The sequence below is a fragment of the Rosa rugosa genome, chromosome 3 (assembly GCF_958449725.1).
Source record: "Rosa rugosa chromosome 3, drRosRugo1.1, whole genome shotgun sequence".
Lineage (NCBI taxonomy): Eukaryota > Viridiplantae > Streptophyta > Magnoliopsida > Rosales > Rosaceae > Rosa > Rosa rugosa.
Genome location: NC_084822.1, coordinates 54241034 through 54258239, shown reverse-complemented (window position 1 = coordinate 54258239; position 17206 = coordinate 54241034). Strand labels below are relative to the sequence as shown.

Below are 17206 nucleotides of genomic sequence, written 5' to 3'. Positions count from 1 at the left end.
AAACTAAAAGATAAATATGTGAAAATATCGGACCACACAATAATTTCTGATAAATCAGATAATTAAATTCAAACTTGTAATTTGTGAAAAGGAAGGGATTTGAGAAAATTGGACTTGGCAGAAACAAGTTACAGGCCCTAAATCCCCGACCTTGGGGCAGAGACTCCCGAGAGTCCCCAAATCAATTGCAAAGAAGAAGAAAGCCGGAGCATATAATAAGCTTCGCGAACACTCTCTTCCGAATCCCTAAACGACGTCCCACCGCACCATGGATCGGCAGGCCCACGACTACGCCGCCTACGCCCAACAACAACAGCAGCAGCAGCAGCGACAACCGCCGCCGCAGCCACAACAATTCGGGTACCCGCCCCAGGCCCAACAGTTTCACGGCCCTCCTTTCGGACCCCCACACCCGCCCCTCCAACAATTCCCCTACCACCCCCACTTACAGCAGCAACCGCCGCCCCAGGTTCTCTCCCACGCGCCGCCGCCGCCTCACCCTCACCACCTCCCCCCTCCCCCGGCCTTCGCACCCCTCGTCCCCCCGCCTTTCCACGCCGGCCCTCCTCCTCCGGTCGCCGGTCCTCCCTCCGACCCGGAGCTCCACAAACGGATCGACAAGCTCGTCGAGTACTCCGCCAAGAACGGACCCGACTTCGAAGCCATGATTCGCGAGAAGCAGCAGGATAATCCCGACTACGCTTTCCTCTTCGGCGGCGAAGGCCACGGCTATTACCGTTACAAGCTCTACGCCTCCACTCGGGTCGGGTCGTTCAACCCGAATCCGCAGTTCGCTCCCCACATGCTTCGTCCGCCGCCGAATCCGATGATGAATGGGCCCCCGAACCCGATGATGGGCGGCCCGCAGTCGTATTTCTACGACCAGCAGCGGCATAATCAGCAGCCTTTCGGAGTTTATGGGAGGTCCGATTATGACCAGGCGGCGGCGCAACCCTTTAAAGGGCTTTCGGGGCCGCTGCCTCCTGATGTTGCAATGGAGCTGAGCAATGTGCTTATGACGCTGAATGGGACCAAAGAGTCGATTAAAGGAGCCAAGTTTTGGTTTATGCAGAGGTCTATTTTCGCTCCGGCTCTGGCTGAGGCTCTTAGAGAGAGGGTGTTTGGACTTGATGATCCTGAGAGGCAGCTACATGTGATATTTCTTGCCAATGACATTTTGTTCGACAGGTATTTCCTCTCACTTGCTTTGATTTCGTCAGTCGAATACTTCTTTAAAACAGTTTTCTTGACCATGTACATGCTCTAGCTTGTGTATTGTGTTATTGTACCATCCTACATTTCGTGTTGTTACTTGGCATTGTTCTTATTTAGGAACAATACAGTTCATGCTTAGCTTCTCAGTTAGGTTTTCCGATTCACAGTGGCAACCAGTGAAGAATTGAAAATGATGACTGGTGTAGCCTTTGAATCCCTATTTTCTCTGTGTGTGTGTGTGTGTGTGTGTGTGTTACAAGATTTGATGGATGATCCTGTCATTAGATATGAAAAAGCTCTATCTTTGTTGACATGCATTACAGTTGTTAGAGTATCTACCCTGGAGTTGTGCGAGGATTTGTGATGCTTGTGCGAACAAGGACTTAGTTTCCTTAGTGTGAATAAATGACTTTCGAAATTTTCTTTTGCTTTCTAGATGCAGAGGTGGTTGATGATAGTGTGTATAATTTGTTGATTTCTTTGTTTTGTTTGCCTTTAAATGTACAGCTCACATCGTCGAACTGGTGAAGGCCTTGATAACGAATCACTTGCACTCAAACCTATCTTAGGTTCCATGCTTGCAAGGATTTATCACAACCCTCAAATAACGGAAGACAATCAGATGAAGTTGCAGCAAATTTTGCAGTTATGGGTTTCCAATAACATTTATGATCAGGATACAATTGATGCATTTAGGAATGAGATGATTGGTGGACCATCAAGTAATTCTTTTCCAGGTCTTCCAAAAGACTTAGCTACTACTTCAACAGATTCAGCAGCAGGTATGCTTCTGTCTTCTATGTGTAGGAACAATATGTGTTTGAAGTTGTCAGCAATTGGGATATATACATTGGTTGCCTATGTGTTAATTGTTGTTATTCTATTGAATGCAGGATTGCCACAATGGCAGCCTGATAGGCAAGGCTCTGTTTCGAGTTCACACGATCAAGAGCATCTTGATAAACATGTAGCTCCTGGTCAAGTGGTGCCACTTTCCGTGCCAACCCAGCAATTTCTTCCAAATTCAGTCCCTCCTGCTGCCTTTGCTGGGCCCCTCCCCATACCATCTTCTGTTCAACCAACAATCCCACAACCCCTGCCACATTTATTGCCTGGTCAAGCTGCTACCAGCGGCGAGAAGTTGCCACCATATCCTTTGTTCCCACCTGGTCTTATTCCTGAGATGGTCAGAAAGATGCAGATTGGCAGTGGGGTGCCATACTCACCGATGAGTCCTCTGGACATTCCAACCATCATACCTCCATCCACTGTACCTCAGTCCGAAATTCTTGAGAGAGTGTCAAAGTTCTTCAAAGAGATTGGAGAAGTTAACCCTTCTGAAGGACCTATTCATGGTTCTGATGGTAGAGACGATGATGAGTACGAAAGTAGTACTCCGGCACGCAAGGGAGGAGCTTGCATCCCTCCACCCCCAAACCTGCAGGTAGACCCAGAGACGGGGGCTTATGCTGATGGAAGTGTTGATCGAAAGAGTGGCTCGGGGAGATTGGGACTCGGGGCCACAGCTAATCCAAATGAGGTGAGCCAGTACGACGATGTCTATTCTTCTTACCGGAAACAGAGAAGCACCAACTACCACTCTTCCATGAGTGCAAGAGCTGCAGCAAGATAAAAACAAGTTCTGAAAACGGCAGTCAGATCAGTTCTCCGTTTTTTGCCATAATGTACTCTGGTTGTTAGCATGAGCTTGTAGGAGCATCAAAACCTGGTTGATTATCTTGTACTATTCCGAATTTTGATTCAGATGAATGTTAATGCATGCAAGCAATAGGTACACATTTTACCAGACGTATTCTTTGCCTTGTTTCTTCATCTCTTGAATGTTATGGATTTTGGATACCAAAATAACATTTTGATGTAAAGAAAAGGTGGTAAAAAATGTCCATTTACCCAAATTTGAGCTATACTAATCCCATTTATCCAAACATCTTATCAGATTGCCCAGTTATCCAACAAATTAATTACATACTTTTAGCCCTAATACCCAGTTAAGTAATTTTTTTTGTTTATTTTTGAAACAATTTTGCCCTCCCTTTCTTTATCATTTAGAGAGAGAAATCATCGGATACTTCACGGGACTTCGGTTAACGGCAGTCAGAATCCGGTCACCGGCCACTAGAATCTAGCTACTGGTGACTAGTATCTGGTTAACATTGTCCGAATCTAACGATCGGTGAGCCAGAAACCTCTCCGAATGTCTGTAAAGAGGTCATCGGAGAATATTATTGCCCCCCCCCCCCCCCCAAGTTATACCACAAAGTAGCATATTAATGTTCATAATAGACTTGCATATAAAAGAGCTAAAGTACTACTGTGCTTAGTAGGATAGAGTTCCACAATATTTATACATACTATAAACATATAGACATTATAAAATATATCTAATTAAAACAGCACCTTGATGGATGGTTTCCACAGAAAATTAAAGTCACGTGGTCAAACACTCAAACCACATGCCGAGAGAAGTTGTGAATGAAATAGAAGATCTTTGCCCCACCAACGATATGGGTCTGACGGTGAGAGAGAGAAAGAGAGAGGTCGTCGCGATCTGATTCGTCGAAGGCTTGGGTCACCGGAGGCCTGACGGTGAGAGAGAGGCGAAGAGAGAGAGAGAGAGAGGCTGTTGCGATTTGATTCGCCGATGGCCTGGGTCACCGGAGGCCTGACGATGAGAGAGAGAGAGAGGCCGTCGCGGTTATGTTTGTAATTTTATGTTGAGTACTAGTCTTTTTTCTTTTAAATTGGGTAAATGCACATTAATCTTACTGGAGTAAGTGAGTAATTGTTAAACTCAAATTAAGTAAATGGTCAAGATCCTTTAAAAAAAAAAGCGGGAAAGTCATGTACCGGGAGTCCCAGGCCCAACTGGTTTCATAATCAAGGACAGGCCTGTGTGGCCCAATCAAACAAAGACTGGACTCCCTATCAGCTCTTATTATAGTAACGATGCAGAGAAACGTTTCGTAGTGGTTCGACCTGAGAAACGTCCGTGTCGATTCTTTTCACAGTAGAAAATTACGGAAATAAAAAAGAATGAGAAAGCAGCGAAACCAACCAATCCACGTTTTGATGGCGATGGTTTTCGCGTTGATTGCCGGAGTCTCACGCGCCACCTGTTCCTTTCTCTCTCTCCTCATTTTCACCATTCTCTCTCTCTCTCTCTCTCATATCGCATTTCACGCGCCACACTCTCCCACTCTACTTGTCGGGTCTTTACTGGCCCAATACTCAAAACCCTTGCGTTGCACTTGCATCAGGTTCGTCTCAATTTGGATCGCTTCGTCTTCACTCTCAAAGTTTCGATCTGGGTTTCCTTGATTTGCAGGTTTCGGTCCAAAAACCAACCGCCCAACTCTTTCTTTGATCGGATTATCATGTAATTAATTGAGCTCAAAGTTATAGACTTTCAGTGACCCAGTATCCAGATAGTTGTGTTTTGAAAGTTGGATTTGGCCATGGATAAACTAACTGCTGCAGAAGCTGCTAGTCCTTCTTTGAGGTTCTCTTTTCATATATCCCACTTTTATGTTTACTGTGCATGTTGGCTTCAATTCAAGAATCATTGATTTTGTTTTGTCTTGTCTTGTGTTTTGGGTTTAGTTTATTTGCTGCATTGTCATATGGGGCTGCTTCCATGGCTATGGTTTTCATCAATAAAGCTGTTCTTATGGAGTACTCCCATTCAATGACACTTCTCACCATGCAGGTATCTTTCATTTCTTTATTGTCTTGGCTATGTTTGCAACTGCTTACTGCTTGATTGGTCGTAACGACCTGTGTTTCGCTTCGTTGTTTGTCTTAGCAATTGGCCACTGCTTTGCTTATACATTTTGGTCGAAGAATGGGATACACGAGATCCAGAGAACTAGAAATGAGCACTGCCAGGAAACTTCTCCCCGTGTCACTTTTCTATAATGCTAACGTCGCATTTGCTTTGGCCAGTCTGAAGGGAGTCAATATTCCCATGTACATTGCAATCAAAAGACTCACACCGCTTGCTGTGCTTATCGCTGGATTCTTCTCAGGAAAGGGGAAACCCTCAATACAGGTTTTTTCTTGTCTTTGGATTTGCTTTTGTTTTGTTAATGCAGATTCAACCTAAACTTTCTTTGTATCCATTATAAGTCGGATACTGTTTAGTCTATACGAGATGAACTTTCCATGACCTTAGCTAAGAAATGTTGAGAATAAGTTACATTCTCTGTCTGATTCATATTAGGGCCCCCCGGTCTCCATTTTGAGGCTTATTCCAAAGTGTATTCTACATTTACACTAGACTTTAAATTTTGTCTTGTAGATTTGTACACTCAGCTATGACAAAAAGTAGTAATTGGTGTTGCTGTTGACGAGTTTGGTGACACTTTTTCCTGATTTCTGATAACTCCTTGAATAATTGAGGTTTCTGATCAAATTTGGAACAATAAGTTTTGTAGTATAATGAAGCTTGCTTTATAAGAAGTTGATTTTTAATATAGATAAAGAAGCTTGAAAGTAAGTATCCATCAGTTATTACTGTTAAAAATGAGGAAGTTTTTTGTGGATTTTTCTAGATAAGAAACATAATTCCGAAGTCCTGGCGAGAAGCATTTTTCATTACTACTAAACTTGACGTTACTAGGATGTACTTTAACACCTTTTTCTCTCTTTCCTGTTTTAGGTGATCCTTTCAGTGATATTGACTGCTGGAGGGGTTGTCATAGCAGCACTAGGAGACTTTTCATTTGATCTTTTTGGATATAGCTTGGCCCTCACTTCAGTTTTTTTCCAGGTTGGTTAGGATGTTTTGACCATCTATGGGTGTTTCATATATGTTTTTAGATAAAAAAAAATGTCTGATCTGGTACTTGAGCTCATACAAGTGCTTAATTTTAAACTCAGACCATGTACCTTGTGCTAGTGGAGAAGTCTGGTGCAGAGGATGGGCTATCATCAGTTGAGATCATGTTCTATAACAGCTTTCTGTCTCTTCCATTTTTGCTATTTCTCATTATAGCTACCGGAGAATTTCCAAATTCTTTCTCATTGCTACTTGTAAAGGTAAGAACTTACCCTTTTGGTATATATGTATTTTCATTCTCAATAATTTGGAAACACCAGATGCTTGACTGGTTAAATTTCAACCTATCTCTTATAAAGTAGTCAGGAAACTGATTACTGACTTTGAAACCTAGTACTAGGGAGTCTTTATCCATAGTTAAGATAATAGAGAAGTTGTTAAAAAACATGAACACGTACTCTGATCATGGCTTTCAAAGAAATCTAGTTGACGGTATCATTAACCAAACATGTTTCTTTTTGCAAATGTTTATGTCCGTTGAAAAATCCTTGTTTTCTTTGAGCTTGTATCCATTATTTTCTCCTAAATTATCAGGTGATATCAATTTTTGCAATGTGGTGAGAAATTTGATGTTTCTTCTTATTGAGGCTTGTTCCACAAATTTGGTGTTTTTTTTGCGTATTGGTTTTTTGATCAATTCTACTGAATATGTGTTGTTTGCATTACTTTTTGTTCTAGATAACAATATACGATTACACTGCTGTTTTATAATCAGGGAGCATGTAAATATTTCTTGGGGCTTAATTTTGTGGCAGTGTTTTCTTCGTATTATATCGTATACCATAGAGTACCCCTTATTACACAGAACTCCTGCAGTGTAAGACTATAAGTTACATATTAAGAGAAGAAAATGATCCTGCGGTATAACTGACAAGATTTCTTTTTTCCTTATCTGCAGAGCAAATCCATACATTTTTTGGTGATCCTTATTCTTTCATTTGTTATGGGCATTGCTCTCAACTTCACCATGTTCTTATGTACCATAGTCAACTCTGCTCTGACAACGACCATAGTTGGAGTCCTAAAAGGGGTTGGGTCCACGGTAAGAGTGAACTACCACTTGGTTGTAGACTATCTGATTGTATTCTTATTTCAATCAATTATTCCAACACTAATCCTTTTTGGCATCAACTCTTCTTCCATTTTATTTTAAAACAAAACTTTTGTGAGCAAGACAGCTTATACTGTTTCTTTGCTTCTCAGACCCTTGGTTTTGTCTTGCTGGGTGGTGTGCAAGTACATGGTTTAAATGTGACTGGACTAGTTATCAACACAGCTGGTGGAGTTTGGTATTCATATGCCAAATATCAGCAAAGGAAGAGCAAGGCCCCAAAACGGGTATCAGATGTGGAGACTTACCATAAATGATATCAATAGAAAAGATTCCATATGTTTTACTAACAGCTGTTTTCTATTGTTACGTTTTTCTTTTGCTTCTATTTTCATCAAAGATGGCCATAGTTCTTTGAAGGACAATGATATAGGGATTCATAAACAAGTTTGATCAACAATATATCCAAATTCACTCAAACGGTACAGATGTTTCAAGTAAAACAAATCCATCATCTGTCAATTACATGAACTTCTGTTTGGTATATCTGTCTGTTGTTAGGCACTTGCTGAGGAAAAGTAAGATGGATAATGCTAATGCATATGTTAATGATCATATTTCTTTCTGGGAAAATGAAAGATGATTGCTGAGAAGTACTTTCATCAATGTGTATTGTTTTTGTGGAAATTAAACTATAGAACTCATGTGATGATAATGTTGCACTTTTGTGGTGTCACCGAATTAGGTTCTTTTGTAAAAATTTGGATACATTGTTGACTGTATTTAGGTACTACAGAAAGCAAGTGCTCGGGTTTGATGTTCTGGGAAAGATTAGGCCTTGGGAAAGGAAAATCTGCCAGGAATCCAGGCTATCAGATTGGGGGTCTTCCTTGCACATGCCCTTGTTTTCCTGTTCTGCTAATAGAGTATCTTCAGAGCAATAATATCCTTTGTTTTATGTCCTGCAATTATTGCTTGCTTGTTGTAGTAAGATGTGGATTGAAATGACCATTTATCAATTTTCTTGCTTCTTATACTTTACATTCAAGTTTCGATTTGGATTCATCGACTTTGTTCTTTGTAGTTGCACATTTACCTTTTCCTTGTTCCAGAAAACCCATCTTTTGTTATCCTTTTGAACATTAAATTTACCATCTTCCCACCTCACCCAGAATGCACGCAGAATACTAAATGTGGTGACTTGGGTAAGAGGCATAAGACCATTGAAGAAACTTAAAAATGGTCCCCCGGTCACCAAATTTGTATACCTGTATATTTACACTTTCATTAATTTTCAGCCCAAGCTTTATAATCATAGCCGACAAAGGAATGAATTTTGGGGCTGTTGGGTAGCATTCTAGGGGTCGCTTTGGTTTTAAAACGTGCTTTACATATTTGGTTGTCTTTCCTCTGATATAAACCATTATTAAACCGGGTTCATTTTTCTAAACTAAGAATGAGAATTATTGTAGTGAATGAAATCTATATCTTTATCATAGAGGTGGTAGGTACTGGAATTTGCTCCTTTTCTTTTCTGTAACCCTCTTGATATCCATGAATCTTTGGTTAGAACTCGTGACTGCATCATGAGTAAGAGAAAGGAAGAAGTTGTTTTATGATTTGAAGATTACACGTTCCAAGTTCCCTCGATATAGATAGTCATGTATATGAGTCAATCACAACCTAAAACCTAAACTTTGTCACGGGACCAAGATCCAACTTCTTTCTTTGTTTAATTGAAGATCTCATCTTTTAGACACCTAAGATTTACGTACAATGTTTCGCCAGAAATGTTATCCCTTTTTTTTTTTTTTTTTTTTTTTTTAAGGAGAAAGGGATTAGGCGATATTAGTTCCTCGGAGACAGACAATGCAGGGCACTTGTCCCACCCTCAAACCCGAAGGTGAAGGGTCTGCCCCACTCTGGGAACCCACCGCCCGTCCCCCAACTCAATTTATTAATAATAAAGAAGAAAAATACATCGTCCAAGAGAGAAAACAAAATTAACAGCGAAAGAGAAGAGAGGGAAACTTCCCCCTCATGAACAAATCTAAAAGAAGAAAAAATCAGCCACATAAGTGAAAACTGGACACACGAAATATGCCAGAAATTCGCATGCGCCTGCATGTAGATGCTTATGAAGCTAACTTTGCGCACGACCTCCTGGGAATAAAAGCCTCTGAGAAGGTGCGGGCAAGAAAGACAGACGAACCTAATCATCTCAGCAACCTGTGAAGCGATAATTTGGGAGTCCCAAAAAATCCGCCTGCAAGTACCTGTGAAGCTCTGCAGGAGGGCTAGGATACCAGGTAAATGAGTGTTTTGAAACACCTAAGTTTGCCATCTTATCTGCAGCTGCATTCCCTTCCCTAAAAATATGAGTTCTACGAAATTGCATTTGCTGAATGTTCTTCAAGCAATTTTGCCATCTAACTCTCAAGTCCCATGGAGGAGAGAAAGAATTGGAGGAGAGAGATGCTAATACACTAATGGAATCACTTTCCAACCACAGAGTAGTCCAACCTCTAGTGAAAGCTACTTCAATAGACACAATAACAACATAAAGTTCAGCATAAAAGGAAGTATTGCAACCCAGAGGTTGGCAAAAACTCCCTAAATAAACCCCAGAAGCATCGCGAAAAACTCCTCCACAAGCTGCAGGACCAGGATTACCTTTCGCCAGACCATCAGTGTTAACTTTAACCCAAGGAGGGAGGGGGGGATGCCATAGGACACGTTGAATCTTGGGCGCTTTACAAGGCTTGGGGCACACCCCAAGGGAAGAAAGAAGCCGGGAATCCAAGACGCCTTTGTAGTAACCAGGAACAAGAGAACCAAATTGCCGAATCCATGCCATAATTGAACAACACAGTGTAGAAAAAATAGGAGAACGATTATCAAACCTGAGTCTATTTCGCGCCTTCCAAATTTCCATGAAAGTAAGCAATCCAGCTGCCAACCACAAATTATAAAGCTGAGGGGAAAAACCCTTGTGACAAAAGCCAACCCAAAAATCCAACAGAGAGTCATAAGCAGGAAATGAGGTTCCAAACTGAGTTGCCAGCCATCCCCAAAGATGTTGGGAGAAAGGGCAGTGTAAAAATAAGTGTAAAGCTGACTCTGCCGAACTGTTGCATAATTGGCAGATGGACACAATCGGAATCCCACCTCTTTTCAGCCGATCATCAGTGGGCAAGCGATCTAAGAGAATCCTCCAAGCCAAGAAAGAAAATCGTGGAGGAATGAAGGAATGCCAAATAGTAGAAGCCCAGTCTCTCAAAATAAAGTGTCGTATAAGCAAGTTATAAGAATCAGTGAAGGATAACTCTCCAGAGGCTGTAGACTCCCAAATGAGCATATCAGGTTCTGTGTCTAAAGGGAGACAAATATCAGAAATTTTCCTGTACAAGTTTGGAAAGGTATCTAAGAAGAAAGAGGGAAACTGCCAAGAATGATCTGAGATGAAATCAGCCACACGTAGATCACTGAATCCTGACCAGTCGAAAAAACCCAACATTTCCAAAATTGGATCTTGAAGCCATTTATCTTTCCAAAAGGACACTAAACGACCATCTCCAATAATCCAACGACAATTGTGGGTGATATGAAGAGCAATAGAGCGGAAACCTGGCCAGATTGAGGATTTGCGGTAGCTCACTTTGGAACTAGATAATATAGGGTAACGAGTTCGCATATAATCACCCCATTGGTTCAAAGAAGTGAAAGAGTTCCATGCAAACCTTAAAACAGCTGCAGAAGTAAGAGTTGCCAGGTCACGAATACCAACCCCGCCCTCTTTTTTCGGAGCACAAACTTGAGTCCAAGTAACAGTGACAATTTTCCGAGTCTCAATATTTCCAGACCATATAAAATTACGCGCCCATGTAGATAACTTCTTCACAAGGTATGCAGGCCATTGATACACTGAAAAACTATGAAGAAGCATACTTTGAAAAACAGATTGCACAAGTTGAGTACGCCCAGCCATAGAAAGAAGCCTCCCCTGCCAACCCATTAACCTTGACTTAGCTCTATCGGCAATAACTTGGAGATGGCAGCTGCGGGGTTTTCCACAAAAAATAGGAACTCCCAGATAAATAAAAGGTAGGCGCCCTGCATGAAAACCCAATATACGTTGAACTGTACCTTTCCTGTGACGAGACCTAGCTCCAAGATAGAAAGTACTTTTCTCCGCATTAATGAATTGCCCTGAAGCTGCACTATAACGGTCAAAAAACCCACGCAGCCGTTTAAGAGAGTTTTTGTCCCCACGACAAAACACCATGAGGTCATCTGCATATAACACATGAGACGGTGCAGTGCATTTCCTGGGAAAAGATATTGGCTTCAATTGACGGGTTTGGAGAAGTAAGTGAAGGCCCCAGCTAAGAGCCTCCTCTGCAAGACAGAATAAAAGTGGAGAAAGGGGATCTCCTAAAGAAATGTTATCCTATTGCAACATGTTGTATTATTGATAGTATCCATCGGTAATGTTCACCTGCCATATGTTGTTTTGGTCATCAGGTGACTGTAAAATCTTTGGTTGCTCGTTGTTCACTCTAATCTAATGTCGGTAGACAAACTAGATAAATTCATATTTGTTTTTAAAATATCATTCGAACCAAGAACTCTACTTAGTTATAGAAGAACAAACTCTTCGTATACCTCTTCAAAAAAAAAAAAAAAACAAACAAACTCTTCGTATACAAGTTACGAGGAAAATCATCAGCAAAATATAGAGGATAAAGGGTATGAATTGGTATGACTAGAGTTGATTTCAGGCCCTACTTCTCCAGCTCATGCCTCATAATACAAGTAGAGTACTTGATCTCATTCAGGCCTTCCTTGAACGATCTCTGAGACTCTCTGTTGATAGCAGTTACTATCAGTAGATCACATGCAACGACACAGATCCATAAATAATGACAAGGTCCAAATTTTATACATGCATAAAAACAAAATGGGTAGAATCTACCTTCTACAATAAATGTCGAAGAAAAATATTTGCATAGGATTTGCCTCTGTGAATCTTGACCCTGTACAGAAAATGTAGGGCAGGATTAGCCATGCATGTAATGCAACTATAAAAATCCAAAAAGAAAAAGAAAAAGTCCACCTTGTAACAAGGTTTCTTTTGCTTTATGTGAATTTTCGTTTTCTTAATAAAGAAAAAGGTTTCTTTTTCGCTTTTATAGGATAAAATTTTGAAGAAAGTTGAGCTCTAATAATAACATGGCAAGTTTGGAAAGAAATACATATAGGAGAAAAATATATTACCTATATCTAGAGCATCAAAGTTGACAAAATTTTGTTCGGTACAATCTTATTCAAAGTGACGAGTTCAAAAGGAAAGACATAAATTGGAAACAAATCTCATTTTAATACAATGTAATGATATTTTAAGAAATACATGACTCTAGGTCTCTAGTCAAGTGGTCTTGATTGACCTTTTTTCATTAGTCAACTAACTTATTTGACAAACTCAAAACAAAATATTCATTCCATAGATAATTATGAGGCTAATTGATTATTAAACTAAAATGGTATTTTGTTATTGACTCATTTGTGTAACAAATAAAAGTCAATATTTCAATGGAATTTAACAAAGTGTTTCCATCTATTTTCATATGTGAATTTTCTCATTAAATGGAACATTTCCATTCTTTTTTTTCTTTTTCTTTTTACCAAAAAGAAATCTGTCAAGTTTACAACTTTACACCCCTAAAATGAAAATCTTTTTACTACCACATGGGTCCATTAGAGGGTAGCATTGTCTTTCGGTGGCCCTCTCACAACCCTGTCTCTGTGTATTAATGTTCATACTTTAATTTGTCACACAGATTATAAGAACAAAAGAATATTCTTATTATATATAAATAAGCTTCCATCTTACAGTATATGATATGAATCAATGATACAATCATTATCACTAAGCAAGTATTTTATTCTGAATCCTTATGTAATGAAGGTGAGAGTGAGCTGGTTTAAGTAGTAGTGACACTGAGCCTTTTCCGCCATTGTAGACTTGTATCACAGCTCTGTTTTCACAGTTGGTGTTCATTTGGGTTAGTATTTTTCTTAAACATGATTTTGGCTCCTGATTTCACTACAGTTTCAACTGAGTCAGCCTTACTTAGACTGAGTGTTCTTGTTTCAGGCAGATTCTTTTAAGACTCAAAACTATTTCACCAAGACCAAGGGGTAATATATGCTTTGCTGAGTTTAAAACCAAGGGCTGAGCTTGACAAATACCCCACATGGTGTTTTGGGTATTACAGCTGCAGCAGATACCTTCCCTCACAATGTTGCTTTTCCATGTTCTTCTAGATTGAACAAAGAACCTCCCAGACTTGTCCTTTGTGGCTTTCCCTTGCTGCATTTCATGGGTTCTTCTTCAGTTCTTTGAGCTTTCATTGGTAAAGTCTGGTTCTTTTTTCATTTTTGTGGGTGTTCTACAAATGGGTTTGGCTCATTTCTCTATTTTCAGATCTGGGTTTTAGAGTTTTTCTTGGTCTTTGGTAAATTTTGGGGCTTTGGGTTCTGGGGTTCTTCATATATATTATTTTTTTTGTTTGTTTGTATAGTGTGTTATTGGGTTTGAGAAAATGGCTCCCAGATTGGATTTTTCCAAGATGTGGGCAAAGAATGCTAATAAGAAGGGAGGAGGAACACCAGTGGTTGTGAAAATGGAGAATCCCAATTTCTCAGTTGTGGAGATTGATGGTCCAGACTCTGCATTCAGGCCTGTTGAGAAAAGCAGGGGTAAGAATGCTAAGCAGGCCTCATGGGTTTTGCTTCTCAAGGCTCAACGTTTTGTGAGTCTCATTGCTTCACTTGCTACACTCCTCTGGTCACTGCTTGGTACCATTAACAAGAGGCTAATCTTTAGGCAAGGAGTAGCAATGGAGAATGGGAAATTGGGAAGGGCAAGGTTGTTGTTTACAGTCATAAGAGTCTTCCTAGTGACCTCCCTTGCCATTTTGGGTTTTGAGGTAGTTGCTTATTTCAAAGGGTGGCATTACTTCAGGAATCCGAGCTTGCACATCCCTCGGACTTCTGATATACAGGGCTTGCTCCTCGTGGTTTATCTTGCCTGGTTAAGGTTTCGGGCCGATTACATTGCACCTCCAATTCAAGCACTCTCTACATTTTGTGTTGTTCTTTTCATGATCCAATCTGCAGACCGTATGATACTTTCGTTGGGATGCTTGTGGATTAAGTACAAGAAAATTAAGCCCACCAATGATGCAAATTATATGAAGTCGGATGATCTTGAGAAGTCGGACTATGAGTACCCCATGGTTCTTGTTCAAATTCCTATGTGTAATGAGAAAGAGGTAATAAATTGAACTCTATCTTTTCCCTTCCTATTTTCTTCTCACTTTTGTTTCTATCAGCTTATTATGTTTCATTTAGGGTAGTGAGTTACTATTTCTGGAGTAGATAGGCACGTTTTAGTTGCTTGAAAAATTTTGACGAAAAAAGACTGCATATTTAGTAAACAGGAAAGCAAAAGGCATTGCTTGTCTTCTTTGATTGGAATAGCATCATTCAAAAACTTTTGTGAACATTGAAGAATTATTTTCACTGTTGAAATCAAGAATTAACTATAAGACAAGATATAGTGGGGAATGCATGCTTTTACCAAGATAGCAAATTAGAGTTACAATTCTGATGTTTTAGAAAGAATGTGAAGATTTGTCACATTGTTCAGATCTACTATTTATATGCCTTAGTAAACGACAGCTTTCCACTAAAGGTATTTCGTGATAGAAATCCTGTAGATTCTTCATGATGTTCACAAGATTTTCTGCCATGGCCTTTTTGCAGGTATATGAGCAGTCTATCTCTGCAGTTTGCCAGATTGATTGGCCAAAGGACCGTATACTAATTCAAGTTCTTGATGATTCTGATGATGAGAGCATCCGGTGGTTAATAAAGTCAGAGGTTGCTGATTGGAGTCAAAGGGGTATCAACATAATATATCGGCATCGCGAGATTAGAACTGGTTACAAAGCAGGAAATCTCAAGTCTGCAATGAGCTGTGATTATGTGAAGGACTATGAGTTTGTGGCAATCTTTGATGCAGATTTCCAACCTAATCCAGACTTCCTTAAGAAAACAGTGCCACATTTCAAGGTGAATATAAACAACAAGAACATCTTTCAGTGTGATTTTTGGTTGGAGTACACTTTAGGAACTTATTCTATCTTAACCAATATTGCAGGACAATCCCCAAGTTGGTCTAGTTCAGGCTAGATGGGCTTTTGTGAACAAGGATGAGAACTTGTTGACTCGTCTCCAAAACATTAATTTGTGTTTCCACTTTGAGGTGGAACAGCAGGTTAATGGTGTGTTTCTTAATTTCTTTGGTTTCAATGGAACTGCTGGTGTTTGGAGAATAAAAGCCCTTGAGGAATCTGGAGGATGGCTGGAAAGGACTACCGTGGAGGATATGGACATAGCTGTCCGGGCTCATCTCAATGGTTGGAAATTTATCTACCTTAATGATGTTCAGGTAATTTCAGAGCATAGTTATTCCATAACCAACCATTTACTATTGACTAATCTCATTTGAATAAAATTAGGATATAGAGAAATAGTGCCAGAAATATGCCATAGATATATTTTTCAAAATTCAAATGTGAATGTGAGCAAAGGAAAAACAGTTCATATTTGGGATATTACCATGTCTTCCAAACGTGTGCAATTTCTTTAGTCCTAAATTATATGTAAACTTTTAGGTACTATGCGAAGTGCCAGAGTCCTATGAAGCTTACAGGAAGCAGCAGCATCGCTGGCATTCTGGTCCTATGCAGCTATTTAGATTGTGCCTTCCAGCAGTTATTACTTCTAAGGTACCAAAAATGTTCACATTCCATATTTTACAATTGCAAATATTTATAACATATGCCATAATTTCTCTTAATATTTATAATGCAGATATCAGCATGGAAGAAAGCAAACTTGATACTACTATTCTTTCTATTGAGGAAACTCATCCTTCCTTTCTATTCTTTCACCCTGTTCTGCATAATTCTTCCATTAACCATGTTTGTCCCTGAGGCAGAGCTTCCTTCGTGGGTCATTTGCTATGTGCCCGTTTTCATGTCTTTACTCAATGTTCTTCCAGCCCCCAAGTCCTTCCCTTTTATTGTTCCTTACCTCCTTTTCGAGAACACCATGTCCGTTACCAAATTCAATGCAATGGTCTCTGGATTGTTCCAACTGGGTAGCTCTTACGAGTGGATTGTCACCAAGAAGGCTGGCCGGTCATCAGAATCCGATTTACTGGCTGCTGTGGAAAGGGAAACAAAGATGATAAACCAATTACCGATCCACAGAGTAGGTTCGGAGAGTGAGCTTTCTGAGTTGAACAAACTTATGGAACATAAAGAAGTAGCATCTCCTTTACCTGTCAAGAAAGCTAACAAGATATACAGGAAAGAACTTGCTCTAGCTTTCCTCCTGCTCACAGCTTCGGTCAGGAGTCTGTTAGCTGCTCAAGGAGTACACTTTTACTTCCTACTCTTCCAAGGTGTGACCTTCCTCCTTGTTGGTCTTGACCTCATTGGAGAGCAAATTAGCTAATAGGGTGCATGAAAAAGATAGAAAAAGCAACCCCGGTATGCACAGTGCACAGTGAAGTAGTTCGATGATTTACCTTCTGCTTCAATAACATGATTTATTTATAGCCATAGTTTACAGTGTGAAGTTCTCAATAGGAACTTCTTTTATTCAATCACTCCCCAATACCAATTCCAAATGTTCTTCCCTCAATATTATGTCATTGATCAGTTTTAATGTTAAATTCTTTTCTGTCTCTACATATTTCTTATGATAGTTACTGCGGATTTTTAGAAGCTGTCTGAACTCGTGAGACAAAGAAATTTCGATTTCGATCGGTGAATTTTCTTATTTTTTGGCTTTGGAAAATTGTAAATAAAAAAACTGGTGTGAGATTTTTGAGTTTCGTCAGTTGGAACACTTTTTAAAAATCATGTTTTATAAGTGAGAAGTTTAAGGGGTGGGGTGTTTAAAACTACAAAATGGAGTTTATCAAGGCAATGGTTTAGAGGTGC

General features: G+C 39.9%; 3 protein-coding genes across 4 annotated transcripts; all 3 read left to right on the top strand.

The window, feature by feature from the left end:
* Window positions 1-79: 79 nt before the first annotated feature.
* LOC133738120 (uncharacterized) lies at window positions 80-3028 on the top strand. Its single transcript, XM_062165571.1, has 3 exons — window positions 80-1188; window positions 1723-1997; window positions 2109-3028. Exons 1-3 carry the CDS (start codon window positions 269-271, stop codon window positions 2846-2848), a joined length of 1935 nt encoding a protein of 644 aa, XP_062021555.1. The 5' UTR covers window positions 80-268; the 3' UTR covers window positions 2849-3028.
* A 1314-nt stretch (window positions 3029-4342) lies between these two features.
* LOC133740994 (UDP-galactose/UDP-glucose transporter 7) lies at window positions 4343-8165 on the top strand. 2 transcript variants are annotated; one of them, XM_062168926.1, is made up of 8 exons: window positions 4343-4493; window positions 4562-4735; window positions 4837-4942; window positions 5039-5284; window positions 5894-6004; window positions 6115-6273; window positions 6972-7115; window positions 7277-7655. In XM_062168926.1, the coding sequence occupies exons 2-8, from the start codon at window positions 4692-4694 to the stop codon at window positions 7439-7441; spliced, it is 975 nt and encodes a 324-aa protein (XP_062024910.1). In that variant the 5' UTR covers window positions 4343-4493; window positions 4562-4691; the 3' UTR covers window positions 7442-7655. The 2 variants fall into 2 exon arrangements, with proteins under 2 accessions (XP_062024910.1, XP_062024909.1); XM_062168925.1 differs by adding an exon at window positions 7912-8165 and having other exon boundaries at window positions 4373-4735; window positions 7277-7411.
* A 4834-nt stretch (window positions 8166-12999) lies between these two features.
* On the top strand, window positions 13000-16951 carry LOC133739339 (probable xyloglucan glycosyltransferase 5). Its single transcript, XM_062167090.1, has 6 exons — window positions 13000-13189; window positions 13282-14461; window positions 14955-15263; window positions 15352-15642; window positions 15869-15982; window positions 16068-16951. Exons 2-6 carry the CDS (start codon window positions 13730-13732, stop codon window positions 16713-16715), a joined length of 2094 nt encoding a protein of 697 aa, XP_062023074.1. The 5' UTR covers window positions 13000-13189; window positions 13282-13729; the 3' UTR covers window positions 16716-16951.
* The last annotated feature ends 255 nt before the right edge of the window (window positions 16952-17206 follow it).